Below are 16,961 nucleotides of genomic sequence, written 5' to 3' on the forward strand. Positions count from 1 at the left end.
GATTCTGTTCCGCTCGATTTCTCATAGCAGTGAATGGAAAAAAGATAAGAAAAACAAGCGGAAGATTATAGAATCGAATGGCTAATAGATCGCATGGAGAATCGACCGCGAAAAACGTAACTTGTATTCCCAGCATAACCGGCAGCTTAAAAGGTAAATAAAAGGATCTTTCTGCCAACAGCTAATAGCGGATCTGTACATCCTGCAAAAAGTTACTGGATAAGGATTGTTTTGAAGTCAGGGATTTCTCTATTGGATAGGCATATAATTGATCTTACTTTTATGGTTGTTTTTTTTTTAATTTTTTTGAGAATTGGACTGTGTGTGGGCATTTAAGTGTGTAATACATGACTTGTATAGATGACTATTAAACCACAAAAAAAAGTGTTGTTACGCGTATTCCTTAAGGCCTCTTTCCCACCAAGACGTTGCGTTTTAGGGGACGTTAAGGTCGCATAAGGTGCCCCTAACCCAACACATTGTGGTGTTGAAGTTGGAGGTCAGATTGAGCTGCATTATGCAGCTCTTGGTGCGCTGTTTTCGTTTTATCTATACTGATAGAACAGCCACTCCAGTGATGGGAAGTCAGGATCTTTTCAAGGATTCGGATGATTCGAATCGGATCATTGAAAAGATCTGGATCTTTGAACCGAATCATTTGAATCATTTTACTAGGGAAGCAGACTGGGGGTGAAATGACTAGCAGGACAGGACTTTCCCTGCACTGTACATTCTGAATGTTCCTGTTTCTCCCAGACAGACATCCACTGTGAACCGAATCATTCATTGTGATGATCCGGATGATTCGACTCACGAAAAGATCCGGATCAAATGAACGATTCATTCATGAGCCAGACAACACTAGGAGTCCAGGTTACGTCACCACAGTGCAGTGAATATTAATTAGCCATGTGGCTAGTAGTCACTGAGCATGTGCAAGCAGTCTAACACAGCTAAAGCCCAGTATAATGCACAGCATGCTGCACTTTCCCAGAGCGTGCAGCGTTAAAATGTAACACAATGTGGGCACTGTGAACAACACATTGATTTTTCATTACTGTGAGTTGGGCTGCGTTACAGGCTTCTGTAACGTGGGACTTTAGCGTCCCACTGTGTAAGCAGCCTAAAGGACAAAAAGATGGTTTCTGAGGAGTTCGGGCCATTATTCCTGAACAAATTTCTCAAGCTGTTTGGATGTGGGTATGTTGGGAGAAGGCATCCAATTTTCATTAGGCAATTTTACCACCTCCATGTAGTATGAAGGACAGCAGATTTTTAAATACTGTGAACAAATTATTTAGGTAAGCTGTCATACTACACAAAGGTGGTAAAATTTGCCATTCATTCGCCAATCAAATGCGTGTACACACTATTTGGGTGATGACCTATTGTACTTTTAATCACTATGCTGTTGTCGGGAATGTTTGCGTGCGAACGTAAACATACGGCGCCAGTGAGTTTGGGCGCAGATTGAGATTAATAACGGATCATCCTGCTGCCACTCATATACTATTCCCTCTCCGAATGGTAGCAACTCAGAGGGAGAAATAATTTGAGGTCCGATGATGACCAGTACCCCAAATTACCCGTGCGTGGGCCGCAGACTATAGCACTAGGGCTGTAGCGACGGCCAACTCAGGCGCTACACTGCCAGTGCCGAGACCACCTGCTTTGTGTTTGCACAGCTACACAGAAGTTTTATGATTTTTAATTAGTTATCCTGACTGATGTATTAACCCTAGCAATGAAAAATAATGATGGGCAAGTTCTAAGCAGGGGAAAAGGGAAAGAAATATCTATATATTCTGCCCATATAGACACATGTCCCTTCAGGTACCCATGAGAAAGGAAGAATGATTTTGCAAACTTAAACTGCACTTTTGAATCCTTTTTGCGTCTTTCTTGTGAAGTAAATTTTGCAGGTGCTAAATGACTTCCTCTCAGCTCCTGTGTGCCCCATCTCGGCCTGCAGTTGTGAAGAGGAAAAACCCTTTAGTTGAAAGCTGATCTGTAATAGAGTTTTGAAGTGGCACCTGGGAGCCAGAATGGTATTTATAGTGCAGATCCATCAGTAAACAACCTTCTCTATTGCCTCTAATTGTGCTTGTGTGAAGGTTATAAATTTCTGGCCTAATTTCCAGTGTTGCGGGCACGATCGCTCCACGCCTATAAATACAGCACAAATGCAGTTAAACTGTTGTCAAATTTAAGGCCTGTTTAGTTAGCTCAGGCTACAGAAAAAAATAATGGCCACGTTAAATTTCACTTGGAGGCCTGTTTATCAAGCATATTTAATTTGACGTTTCTTTTATCACTGCAGGCCACGATGCTTATAGGAAGTTGATTACAATTTTGTTTTATTAGTTCACCCTGTGGCAGTGTGCATCTCTGTGATGTGTTTCCAGGGATGGATTTGTACTCTGTACCGCCCAAGGCCACTATCACCAGCCGTCCTCCTTCAGTATTAGTATTCAGATGACCTCTCCCCCTTCCCTCTAGTATAGGTAGCTGGTTGACCCCTCCCCCCTTCCCTCGAGTATAGGTAGCTGGTTGACCCCTCCCCCCTTCCCTCGAGTATAGGTAGCCTGATGATTCCCTTAATCCCTCCTTTTCCCACCCCACCCACTTTCAGTATAGGTAGCTGGATAACACTTCCCCCTTCCCTCTAGTATAGGTAGCCTGATGCTACCCCCCCCCCCCTTCCAGTATAGGTAGCCAGATGACTCCCTTAACCCCTCCTTCCCCCCCCCCCCCCCCTTTCAGTATAGGTAGCTGGATGTGAGCTATATTTGAGCGCAGCAATATTTCTAATGTTAATTATCGTTCTTGTAAATTTACACTCAATTTTGCATATGTTTGGGCGCAAGTGCCTAAAATCGATATTTTACGTAAATCGATAAAGTAAACTCGGTAATATTCCTAATTTTGTTGTGGAATCGGTAATATCGGTATTATCGGTAAGTTTATGATAATATAACAGAATGAATATCATAACGCTAAATAAAGAAAAACTATGTCAGTCATAACGATAACTTAAAAAGTCTTTTGGTGTAACAACGGTAAATGAACATGTTTAATGATGGAATGTAACCAAATTCTGTCCAAATACATATAATATAACATTCACTGTACAGATGTAATAACGATATTTGACATTTCTATTTACGATAATATATGAAGTATTTACGATAATTTAGGGATAGACACCCCCAGGGGGGTGGTTAGGGTTAGGCACCACCAGAGGAGTTTTAGGGTTAGGCGCCACTAGGGGGGTCTTTGGGTTAGGGATAGGTACAGGGAGGGTTCTGTGTCAGAGTAGGGTTAGGTACATTTAGGGTTAGCCACCACCATGGGAGGTTAGGGTTAGCCACCACCGTGGGTGGTTAGGGTTAGGCACCACCAAGGGAGGGTTCTGTGTGAGAGTAGGGTTGGGTTAAGCTGTGTTGTTGAATTACATTACGATATTTAACGTTATTATATTTTCATTTTCATGTAATAATAATAATCAGAATTATTGATTTTACATTACAAATACTGTTAAATTATCGATATTTCTAAATTACGATATTTTTCTTTTCCCGATAAATCACGCCTAAATCTGACAGCTACCTTTTTTAAATTTACGTAGCTGGATGACCCCTCCCCCTTCCCTCTAGTATAGATATCCAGATGATTCTCCTCCCCCCCCCCCCCCCAGTATAGATAGCCAGATGACACTCTTAATCCCTCCTTCCCCCCCTTAATCCCTCCTCCCCCCCTTAATCCCTCCTTCCCACCTTAATCCCTCCTTCCCCCAGACCCCCCCCCCCCTTCCCCACACACACACACACACACACACACACACCTTTCAGTATAGGTAGCCAGCTCGCCTTCACACCGCAGCAGCCATCAGTGTCGAATGATGTGTGTAGTCTATTCCTGTGCGATCCACCAATATCTTGCATCCTGCTAGATTGACTAAGCTGGTCAATTCTACATGAAATCATCCAATTTTCATTGATTGGGGATTCTGGGACACACTCTATAAAACGATCGAATCGATTGGTCAATCGTACAGCCTAATCGCTAGATGTATAGCTACCTTTAATCCTGTGTTTAACTGTTTGAATGCTATTCTGCTAAGAAAAAAAAATTTGTGGCAGTGTATTATATGCTGTAAATAATGGTTTAGCGCTTTAAAGGACATCTCCAGAGAAAAAAAGGTAAGCAGTTAAAATCTGATAGAAGTTTAACCTCCATACTAGTAAGTTACCATCCTCCCTACTCGCTTGCAAACTATTTTGACATTTAGACTTAGCAACTGCCATTCAGAAACTAAGAAAACCCTGAGAATCCCTAATGAGGAGATGGACTAGTCTAAAATCTGTCAGTTCTATCCATTTTTTGTGGGTTACTTTATTCGTCATAGTGGTCCTTTAATTAAAATTACAGAGGAATAATATAAATCTGTATGTAGTGTCCGGACATTTTCCCTTTATTGGGCCCATCGATAAATTGGCGATGGTCACAATAATTGGTGACATCACTACATTCTGATAGCATTATTATTGGAGGTTATCGCTGAGTAAACATTACCAGCAGCTTCTATGGCATCACAAGTCCCGTTCTTTGTGTGTATTGACAAATTAATGTTCTATTACTCCTTCCTGACATGCAAATAGCCTCACCTTCTCTTACCCTTTAACTTTGGGTGTAGCTAATTGTCATCATTTTGTCATTATATACATTACAGAGTGCATATATACTGTATTTAAGTGTGTGTTTATTTATATGTGCATGTAAGAGATAAAGCATTTTTTTTCTGTACGAAAGTTTAAGTAGCTTGTGAAATGCACACAAAAAACTGATGTGATGCCTTCAAGATTGGGCGAAAAAAACCCACTCTACCCACCCCCCGACCCCAGTCATCCCGAGAGATTAGGCATTTCACTGGCTAAAAGAGAATCTGTACTATGATAATCTTACGTAAATAAAAGTACCAGCGTGTTTGTAGTCTTCTCCTAGCCCCCTCTGTGACATTTTCGCTGCACCTGCTGCTTTCTTGGTGATAAAATCACTGTTTTATTCATTGTTTTTGTAAACCGTGAAGATGGCCGCCAAACAGGAAATACATCATCAGAGCAGGTGCCTGTTTGCAGAGGCTCCTCTCAAACATGACTTCACTGCTGTAGTATTTCTCCCACTTGTTGCCTTGGCTGCTTGTCTGGGCTTTGAACTGATCTTTCTGAACTCACAGCTGTTCACAAGGTCACAGACAGGCTGGCTGTGACTAGAGACGCTGGCTGTGACTAATAAACAAAGCATACACACAGAGCCTGCAGGGGCGTGGGGCAGGTGTGCATAACTTCTCCCTATCACAGCACATTCCTCTCTGGGCTGACGAAAAGACAAAAAAAGACAAAGACAAACACTTATATAGCACTTTTCTCCTGGCGGACTCAAAGCGCCAGAGCTGCAGCCACTAGGACACGCTCTATAGGCAGTGTCAGTGTTATGGTGGCCATACATGGTACAATTTTTTCATACAATCTTACCATTTCTATGTAATATAAGGGAACTGCATAAATTATCCTTTCAGTATATTCACTTAATTTACCCTTATACTACATAGAAATGGTAAGATTGTATGAAAAAATTGTACCATGTATGGCCACCATTAGGGAGACTTGCCTGTGGTCTCCTACTGAATAGGTGCTGGCTTACTGAACAGGCAGAGCCGAGATTCGAACCCTGGTCTCCTGTGTCAGAGGCAGAGCCCTTAACCATTACACTGTCCAGACAAGGCTCGGCAAAGGAAAGATTAGATATAATACAGACACAGTGCAACTAGAAAAGGCTGTAGTAAGCCAGACCACATTAGAACAGGTATAGGAACTTATAGGATAGAAGAAATAAGGCTGAAAATTTTGTTAGTCTCTTTAGCCACTTACCGTATTTTTCGGACCTGACCTGGCCGGGGTGGGAAAATGTAGTACGTTGGGAATCTGCGTTCCGTAGTAAACGGATCCATGTTTTTTAACAAGTGGAAGTAGACCCTATTTTTAATATATGATCCGCTTCCTGCGGTTAAGTGGAGCTTAGAAAAAACGTACTGGATGGGAACGTTTTTTACACAAGTGTGCACTGGCCCTCAGTGTTGCTTATTTAACAGATTACTGTCCCTCCCACAGCAAACATCACTTAGATAACAGGCTTGCATTACTGTGTTGACTCCTCAAAGGGAGGGGGATTGAATTACCTTTTGTCCATAGTGTCCTTCTCTTATCTGAAATGGGAAGTTATGTGTAATTAACTTGTTACTGTAGCTAAAAAAAAAAAAAAAACTAAAAACTTCTCACTATCCTGTTGGATTGACAGTTAAACAAAGGCACACCCTAAAAAAAATTAGGGGACATATATATGTAACCCCCATTTTTTTCTAAAATATGTCTATATATTTGGGGCACCAACTATTTTTAAGCATTTTTTTTTTACATTCCCATTTAAGGTGCCCATTAATGATGCAATCCTTTGGCCGATCTAGTGTTTTTGCCATGGGAAACGATCGGTCATGCCCATTAACAGCCTAATTGCCGATAACCGATTTGATCGCAAACCTTTTTTTCATATCGATCTGATTGAATTGGTTAGTGGGTATTTGGCCATTAATGGGGAGGGCTGTTTACTTTCAGAAACCTTCGCGGGATTGTGTCGTGAATGGGCACCTTTTAAAGAGACACTGAAGTGAAAAAAAAATTGATATAAATATTTGTATGTGTAGTACAGCTAAGAAATAAAACATTAGGAGCAGAGGCATAAGTCTAATTGTTTCCAGTACAGGAAGAGTTAATAAACTCCAGTTATCTACGCAAAAAAGCCATTGAGCTCTATGACTTTCAAAGTCGCAGAGAGTTCTGAGTTCTGAAGCTGCTTATCTCTGCTGTCAGTCAAGGATTTTCTTTTTCTCTGCCAGAGGACAGGTCAATAGTTCACAATATGCTCTGTAAAAAAACATTTAGAATGCTGAGTGTTGTGTAAACTCCACATATTAGAAAATGATGCATTGTTATAAGACACTATATAACTGAAAATAAAAATATGAGAATATTTTCTTTACTACTAATCTTCTAGTAATTATCCGTACTACACAACCAATTCATTATATCATTTTTTTTTTCACTTCAGTGTCTCTTTAAGAAGTCTCTGAAACAAACGGATCTAATGGGAAAATTGCACGGTGTACAGGTAGTCCACTGGTTACGAACGACCCGATGATACGACCGCCGGCCAACCCGCCACGATGACATCACGCAGCCCGGGGACTACCTCTTGTGTCCCCTTTCCTAATGCAGAGTTTGCACAGCAGAAGCGATTACAAGTCTCCCCTATTCCATGGCGGCTCCGGGCCAATCAGCGGCGTCCTCTCTCCCCTCAATGTTCCTCCCAGCAGCTTCCCTAGCGTCGCGTAATGACGCAATCCAAAAGAGCCCCCGCGGCTCCTTGTGATTGCGTCATTACGCGACTCTACTAGTGAAGCCGCTGGGAGGAATGGTGAAGGGAGAGAGGATGCCGCTGATTGGCCCGGAGCCGCAATGAATGAGGTGAGACTTGTAATCGCTTCTGCTGCGCATACTCTGCATTGGGTGCACGAGAGGCACAAGGAGACACAGAGGGGGGCAGAGATGACACGAGGGGGGACCCTGGAAGCACAGGACAGAGAAGGCACAGCGTTCCGACTTGAGGACGGATTCAGGTTAAGAACGAGCCTACAGTCCCTATCTCGTTCGTTAGTTGGGGACTACCTGTATGTAAACCATTATACATGTGGGTCCGTCTTTGTTTCCAACCATTGCTTGGGGTAAAAAAAAAAATAAAAAAAAAAAAAAGCAAAACCAAGTTTATTGCAAGGAGTTATTTCCGTGATCGCAACTTTTCTGCATGAGATCTGGGGCTTTTTTTCACCTTTTTTCTGTGCTGAGTTTATGCAAATCCTTTAAGAAAAGGAAGCTTATAACGCTGAAAAGTGTCCAAACAATAGCCAGCAATTTATTTTGCAAATCGATATGAAATGACTTTTAAAACCGGTGATTCTTTGTCCCCGATAAGATTATTGGGCTCTGGACATTTTGTGTCAAGGTTCACATATCTTGCTGTCATGGCCACCGATCTATCTGACCGCACAATGTGTTTACAGAGTGTTCAAAAATGTGACTCTTGTGCCTAAAGATGTTGACTAAAAGAGCTAATGGGAATAAGAGTTGTTAGCAGGAGAGTGATTTATGATGAAAGTCAGTTGTCACACTTCAGTATCCTGTGGAGGAGAGAAATGATTATGCTTTTCAATAAGGGCTCACTTATATTTTAAAGTGGAATATAACTCTGACATAACATTCAATGAAAATGTGTTCGCCTACTTTTTATTACCCATACAGTTATCATATTTGCATTTGTGCACAAGTAATATTGTCTGTTTACAAATTACAAATTCCCAAAGTACAGTTTATCGGCTCTGAAAGCTGCCATTGCATTTTATTGCATAGCTGCTTTATTTATATATTAAAATCTATCTAGTGATCACTTCTCAGCTTCCTATCTTTACAGCAGAGAGAGATCATTTTCAGCACAGCCAGTAATGTAGCAGGCAAAGGAATGCAAACAAAAGATAATGTTATCAGCTCTTCAGATGGGGCCAGAAGCTGCCCACTGTAGCAAGAAGCTTTCCACTGAAAAACAGTGTGCTGTGTTTAACTGTTTGCTGTTCTGCTACAATTTTTTTCGTGGTAGTAGATTATATGTTGTAAATAATCTTTTAGCACAAAGAAAAAGAAATGCTGAGCATCATTGCACTTTAAAGATACCGTTTCCTGTAAAATTTCTCCGGAAAATAAATTAAGTAGATCCTTGATTTGCAAGTATAATTTGCTCCAGAAACCTGTTCGTTATCCAAAGCACTCTTATGTCAAAGCAAATTTCCCTTTTAGGGACTCCGAGCTCTAAAAATAATCGAAATTGGTACTTACCTGGGGCTTTCTGTAAGAGTCGTCATCACGCGAGGCAGTTGGCGTGATGACGACTAACATCATCTTCCAGGAAGAGAGGGCCCGACACTCGGGCCCGGTGTCGCCGGTAGACCATTTGTGCGGACAGACTGGGAGAGGAGCCAGGACACCGGCGTGGGATCTCCCGGCCTACGGTGGGCTGCAGAAAGCCCAAGGTAAGTACCAATTTCTATTATTTTAAGAGGTCAGGGTCCCTTTAAAGAAAACCTGAAGTGGGTTTCTGACATGAATATTAGGACACAGAGGCTGGTTCTGCATACAATGCCCAGCCTCTGTGTCCGTATACTGTGCTCCCAGGCCCCCCCCCCCGCGCTCTGTTGTCCCCTAATATAAAACCCGCCACACTAGCGACACACAGATTTTCGCTAGCTGGCTGTTCACCTTTGTGCTGTCACTTACCGCATCCCCCCCCCCCCCCCGCCCCCTGCATATCGCCTCTCCCCGCCTGCGTCCCTTCCCTCCCCGCCTCTGTCCCTTCCCTCTCCGCCTCTGTCCCTTCACTCCCCGCCTCCGTAAGCTTCCTCCAATCGGCTTGCTTAGGGAAGCACTATAATTGAGAACGCAAACTAGCAGTACTACAGTGGGGAACAGTGTAAAAGGAAGAAATATGGAACGTAACTTTTAAAGCCCGCGCATCCTGCAAAATAATTGCCGGGGGTTTCTTGAGATCCCAAAAATATCTGCAGAGTTCCTCCAGAGTGTAAAAAAAAAAAAAAAAAGTTAAATATGGCTGTTCTAAGTTGTGAAATGATTCCCTCTCCCCTTATCAACACATCTGCTGCACTCTTATTAATAAACCTTCCATGTTGTGTTTCTTTTACAGAGTAAATCTTCCAGAAAAGGCTTCATTCGAACACGGTGGTGTATTACAGACTGGTACGTTGTAGAACATGCTTGATCCGTTGACCTTATAATAAAACATAAGTCATGTGACTGAGTTCTGGACATCATTCTGAACTGCTGAAATCAAAAATGATTTGTATTGAGGTTGAATGGCTCAGAAACGGTAACAAGTACTTGTTAAAGGACACCTCACCCGAAAGGGGTATGGAGGATGCCATATTTATTTCCTTTTAAATAATGCCAGTTGCCTGGCAGTCCTGCTGATCTTCCAGGCATCAGTAGTGTCTGAATCACACATCTGAATCAAGCTTAGAGCAAATCCTGTCAAAGCACCTGATCTGCATGCTTGTTAGGGGTCTATGGCTAAAAGTATTAAGGGCGTAAGCTCAACAGGAAAGCCAGGCAATCTGCATTATTTAAAATTAAATAAATATGGCAGGCACCATATAACTCTCACTTTAGGGGCTTGATTCACTATGCGGTGCTAACCTACTAAAGTCTTAAGGCGCGCAAACCAGGGTGCGAAGTAGGTTAGCACCGGTTTTCTCAATCAGATCGCGTGCTAAGTACCGCGTGCATAGGGCTTTGCGCGCGGTACTTAGCACGTGATCTGATTGAGAAAACCGGTGCTAACCTACGTCGCACCCTGGTTTGCGCGCCTTAAGGCTAAGTCCCATAGGCTTTAATGGGCACTTTGCGTTGAGCGCCCTGTGCAGTGCGCGCGCAATCTACTCAGCAGAACTGAAAAGGTTTGGTGTTTCTTTAACAGTTTCACAGCATCAGAAGTTTGTATTTCTTACCCAAGCCACATTTTAGCTGCACAGAAGAAAACCGCATATTCCCCTGATGCTGTGCAAAGCATGATGGGATTTCTGAATTTGTTACATAGTTATTTTGGTTGAAAAAAGACATACGTCCATCGAGTTCAACTAGTACAAAGTACATCTCCAGCCCGTCCCCCACATACCCCTGTTGATCCAGAGGAAGGCGAAAAACCCCCCACAAGGCATGGTCCAATTAGCCCCAAAAGGGAAAAAATTCCTTCCCGACTCCAGATGGCAATCAGATAAAATCCCTGGATCAACATCATTAGGCACTACCTAGTAATTGTAGCCATGGATGTCTTTCAACGCATGGAAAGCATCTAAGCCCCCTTTAAATGCAGGTATAGAGTTTGCCATAACTAATTCCTGTGGCAATGCATTCCACATCTTAATCACTCTTACTGTAAAGAACCCTTTCCTAAATAAATGGTTAAAATGTTTTTCCTCCATGCACAGATTATGTCCTCTAGTCCTTTGAGAAGGCCTAGGGACAAAAAGCTCATCCGCCAAGCTATTATATTGCCCTCTGATGTATTTATACATGTTAATTAGATCTCCTCTAAGGCGTCTTTTCTCTAGACTAAATAAACCCAGTTTATCTAACCTTTCTTGGTAAGCGAGACCTTCCATCCCACGTATCAATTTTGTAGCTCGTCTCTGCACCTGCTCTAAAACTGCAATATCTTTTTTGTAATGTGGTGCCCAGAACTGAATTCCATATTCCAGATGTGGCCTTACTAGAGAGTTAAACAGGGGCAATATTATGCTAGCATCTCGAGTTTTTATTTCCCTTTTAATGCATCCCAAAATTTTGTTCGCTTTAGCTGCAGCGGCTTGGCATTGAGTACGATTATTTAACTTGTTGTCGATGAGTACTCCTAAGTCCTTCTCCAAGTTTGATGTTCCCAACTGTATCCCATTTATTTTGTATGGTGCTAGACCATTGGTACGACTAAAATGCATGACTTTACATTTGTCAACATTGAATTTCATCTGCCATGTATGTGCCCATATAGCCATCCTATCCAGATCCTGTTGCAATATGACACTATCTTCCTGAGAGTTGATGATTCTGCACAATTTTGTATCATCTGCAAAAATAGCAACATTGCTCACTACTGCATCTACTAGGTCATTAATAAATAAATTGAAGAGCACTGGACCCAGAACAGACCCCTGTGGGACCCCACTGCTAACAGTCTCCCATTTTGAGTACGATCCATTGACCACAACTCTTTGTTTTCTGTCCATTAGCCAGTTCCCTATCCATGCACACAGACTCTTCCCCAGTCCTTGCATCCTCAACTTTTGCACCAGACTTCTGTGGGGAACAGTGTCGAAGGCCTTTGCAAAGTCCAAGTATATCACATCTACAGTATTCCCAATATCCATATTAGTATTCACTACCTCATAAAAGCTGAGCATGTTAGTCAAACAGGACCTGTCTTTAGTAAACCCATGTTGATGCTGAGAAATAAGATTATTTTCTACTATGAAGTCATGTATAGTATCTCTTAGTAACCCCTCAAATAGTTTGCATACAACTGATGTTAAGCTTACAGGTCTATAATTTCCTGGATCTGATTTTTTGCCCTTCTTAAATAATGGGAAAACGTGGGCTGTACGCCAATCCACTGGGACTCTGCTAGTTGCAAGAGAGTCACAAAAGATAAGATAAAGGGGTTTATCTATAACTGAACTTAATTCCCTTAGGACCCGAGGATGCATGCCATCAGGGCCAGGTGCCCTGTCTATTTTTAATTTATTTAGTCTTGCCTTTACTACTTCCTGCGTTAAGTATTTAATATTACAGTTAGAAGATTGAGACTCTTCTGCCTCTGTAATTTGCAACAGTGCTGTTTCCTTTGTGAAGACAGAAGCAAAGAAAGCATTTAATAACTTTGCCTTACCTTGGTCATTCACCATCTGCTGATTTGGTGCAATTCATTTATTTATTTATTTGAGATTTGAAGCCTAGCATGCGCAGATGGGAGGGGTGATCAGCACACAGGACAGTTGGAACTGTCTCCTGCTTCTTGTCACCTCCTTTCAACCACAAAGATGGCTGCCCTCATGAAATCACAAACATTTGCCGGTTCTTTTAAAACAGGGTGGGTAAGAGATTATATTACCTATCTATTTTAATTAACAAAACTAATGTAACTTAATGACAGTATGTGTGTTTAGGCTAAAGTTCCTCTTTAAAGTGAATCTTAAGTGAAAATAAACTTAAGATATAATGAATTCTATGTGTAGTACAGCTAAGAAATAGAACATTAGTAGCAAAGATATGAGTCTCATATTGTTTCCAGTACAGGAAGAGTTAAGAAACTGCACTTGTTATCTGTGCAAGGGCTGATCTGAGCTCTCAGACTAATTTAGTCAGAGAGCAGTGCAATTTTCTGGAGCACTTATACATCAAAGAAGCAGTGAAAGACAACTTCAGATAAGATTTTACTGTAGAGAAGTTCAAAGGGTCATTAGCTCTTCTCTGTTTCATAGTTTTACAATGCAGAGTGTAGTTTGTAAACTGCAAATAGTAGAGAATTATGCAATGTTATAAAAAAAAGCCTACTTAACTGAAAATAAAAATGACTCTTTTTCGTTGCTACTAATGTTCTATTAACCACTTAAGGACTGTAGGCTTACACCCCTCAGTGACCAGGCTATTTTTACAATTCGGGCTGCTGCAGCTTTAAGGGCTAGCTACAGGGCCGTACAACTCAGTACACAAGTGATTTCCCCCCCCCCCCCTACCCTTTTCTGCCCACCAACAGTGCTTTCTGTCAGTGGGTTCTGATCACTGCTCCTGTGTTTGTTTGTTTTTCAATAAATGTTGGCGTTTTTTTTATTCATTTCATTCCCCCTCCCCCAGGCAGCCAATCCCAGCGATCGATTCTCATAGACATCAGCCTATGAGAGCCGATCGCTCTCTGAACCTCCCAGGGGGATAGCCGAGTGACATGACTGTCCCCAGTACAGCGCTGCCTTAGATCGCAGCGCTGTACATTGTAAATAGATGGCAGTTTCGCCGTCTAACAGTCTCAAGCAGAGATGCTTGCGCATCGGCACGCGCAATCTCCTGAAAACACACCCCCAGGACTGCACGCCAATTGGCGTTAGGTGGTCCTGGGGCTGCTGCCGCATTCACACGAATTGACGTGACGCGATCTTTAGGTAATTGTCCGTACTACACATACTATTCATTATATCATACGTTTTTTCTTCTGTTTTTGTTTTTTTCGCTTAAAACCACTTAAGGACCGGGCTGTGTTTTAGAGATCTGTGCTGCGTGGGCTCTGCAGCCCGCAGCACAGATCGTGAATACAGCAGAGCGATCAGACTTCCCCCCAACCCCCCCCTTTTTTTCGCCACTAGGGGGATGACCTGCTGGGGGGTCTGATCGCCGCCGCTCTGTGTGGCCGAGCGCGGGGGGGGCTCCTCAAAGCCCCCCTCCGCAGCGTTTTCCGCCCTCCCTACCTCTTCCGCCCCTCTCGCTCTGGCTGTGCTGTGCGCAGGACGGATATCCGTCCTACGCATTGTAGGATAGGCTTCAGCCTATCAAATGACTGCGATCCCCGGCTGCTGCCGTATGATGTAAACAGCCGGGATTTCTTCCCCGCGTGTTTACATTTTGCCGGCGAGCCGCGATCGGCGGCTCTCCGGCTGTTCACGGAGACACCCTCCGTGAACTGACATGGAAAGGCCGCTCGTTTCCATGGTAACCCACTTAAGACCTGCTGACGCCTATGGGCGTTAGCTGGTCGTTAAGTGGTTATGTCACCTTAAAGTAATACTGTACGGGGGTTGGGGGAAAATGAGTTGAAGTTACTCGGGGCTTGTAATTGTCCCCCGCAGGCATCCTGTGCCCGCGCAGCCACACCCCAATGCTCCGGCCCCGCCTCCGGCTCACTTCTGGGATTTCCTGATGTCACCAGGAGCGCTGGCACAGACCATACTGTGCCTGCGCCGTGCGCTTCTGGTGACATCAGCAGGATCGAGGACACGGCAACGCAGGCGCAGTGGTTTTCAGCCTTTAAAGTCTGAAATTCCAGAAGTGAACCGGAGACGGGGCCGGAGCATTGGGGAGTGGCTGCGCGGGCTCAGTATGTCTGAGGGGGACCGATTAGAAGCCCCGGGTAAGTTCAACTCATTTTCCCCTGACCCCCCTACAGTGTCCCTTTAAAACAAGTACTGCAATATATTGTGTAGTATAAGTCTAAAGAAGAAATCCTGGCCTATCACCCTGCGTTATGTAAAGCAGTCAATGACACATGTGAAGCTTTTGTACAAGGAACTGTTGTGTAGGGCAACTTCTTAGAGAGGAATAGGCAGAGAATATTTTGATCCCATTCCAAGGTGGAGACAGGAGGCAAAAAGCTACAACACACCATATCCTGTTTGATTTAATACGTGGTTTCTTCTATTTATGTGGCCATAGATAGAACTCATTCTTCAAGCAATCATTTAGGATATTGAAAATTTAATGCTGGCCATTTCTTGTTATTAGTTCTATAGCAGTTAAAGCGGAACTGTAGATACAGTTTAAACACACTGTTTCACTTACCTGGGGCTGCTGCAAGCCCCCAGCAGCTGTCCTGTCCCGCGCCAGTCCTCCACAAGCCTCCGTTCTCACGCAGCCAGATACTTTCAGTTTCGCCACCGGGCCACTGCGCCTGCGCAGGTCTGACCACGCACATCCTTTCTTCACGTTCCAGTCTGCAATAGCGCTATTGCTGTGGGGAACGTGAAGAAACGATACACGTGGCAGGGCTGCGCTGGCCTCGACTTACGAGTCACGGAACAGAGCAGCACCGGGAGAACGGAGGCTCGTGAAGGACCGGCGCGGGACAGGACAGCTACTGGGGGCTTGCAGAAGCCTGGGTAAGTTAAACAGTGTGTTTAAACTGTATCTACAGTTCCGCTTTAAGCAGTCTACAGAAATACAGCACATATCATGACACAGAACATTTATATTGCGCTTTTCTCCCGGCAGATTCAAAGCCTCAGAGCTGCAGCCATAAGGAGGCGCTCTATAGGCAGTAGCAATGTCAGGGAGTCTTGCCCAAGGTCTCCTACTGAATAAGTGCTGGCGTTGCATAGTAGAACATAGCTTTGTGGTCGTCCCAACACATACACATACACACACGCACACACACACATACACACGTACGTACACACACACACACACACCAATCCCAGGTGTGAATGTGCCCTAAAGGTGGCCACTAACGATCCGATTTCTAGCGAAAAATCGTTTGAGCAATCAGATAATTCTGATCTGAAGAAAAATCGCTCACTACACCATCAACGAACCAATCTTTGCTTCCTATCTATCTCAACCATCAAGAAAATCCAAATTTTCTTGTGATGAAAATCCAATCGGACGACTATTTTTATAATTGTTCGTAATCAATTTTGCCCATCAATGAAGTTAATTTACAACCAATCCGATCGGAAATTCTGATCGCTCAAACTATTTTTCATTAGAAATTGCACCGTTGGTGGCCACCTTAAGAACCCAGCCTTGATAAAAAATCGTTCCAAAACATCCTTCAACTGCAACTTCTTCTAACCTTCCAAGAATAGTTTGGTGAACAAAAATGTTTTTCAGCATGATGGAGAACTGTTACATAAGGCCGAAGAGATAACTAAGTGGCTTCGGGAACATTTACATTTTGGGTCCATGGCTAGGTAACTCTCCAGACCTTAAAGTGAGCCTGAGATCGGGCCAAATAAATTCATCCAACCACACAAGCCCGCTGCCTGGGTGTCACCCTGGACTCGGCCCTCTCCTTCACCTCCCACATCCAAACCATAGCTAGGGCCTGCTATTTCCACCTACGCAACATCTCGAAGATCCGGCCTTTCCTGACCCCAGACACTGCCAAACTCCGCCCTCATCATCTCCCGCCTGGACTACTGCAACTCCCTCCTGTCAGGCCTCCCTCAAAACCGCATAGCCCCCCTACAATCCATCATGAACGCAGCAGCCAGACTCATCTACTCCTCCCACCGCTCTGTCTCCACGACTCCCCTACGCAAATCCCTTCATTGGCTTCCAATTCACTTCAGAATCAGCTTTAAGATCCTATGTTTGGCCTACAAATCCATACACAAGTCCTGCCCAAGCTACATCTCTGACCTGGTCAGCAGATATACACCTGGCCGCCCACTTCGCTCCTCCAACAACCTCCTCTTAACCACCCCACGCATCTCGCACTCCCATGCACGACTGCAGGACTTCACTAGAGCT

General features: G+C 43.6%; 1 protein-coding gene across 2 annotated transcripts in view; it reads left to right on the top strand.

The window, feature by feature from the left end:
- INPP5A (inositol polyphosphate-5-phosphatase A) overlaps window positions 1–16,961 on the top strand; it is a 614,694-nt gene that overhangs the window by 384,573 nt on the left and 213,160 nt on the right. For both annotated transcript variants that reach the window (XM_068255129.1, XM_068255128.1), the window contains exon 7: window positions 9,862–9,914. In XM_068255129.1, the coding sequence (XP_068111230.1) occupies window positions 9,862–9,914 (53 nt within the window). The remainder of the gene's footprint in view (window positions 1–9,861; window positions 9,915–16,961) is intronic.

This window comes from Hyperolius riggenbachi, chromosome 10 (assembly GCF_040937935.1).
Source record: "Hyperolius riggenbachi isolate aHypRig1 chromosome 10, aHypRig1.pri, whole genome shotgun sequence".
In the NCBI taxonomy this organism is placed as follows: Eukaryota; Metazoa; Chordata; class Amphibia; order Anura; family Hyperoliidae; genus Hyperolius; species Hyperolius riggenbachi.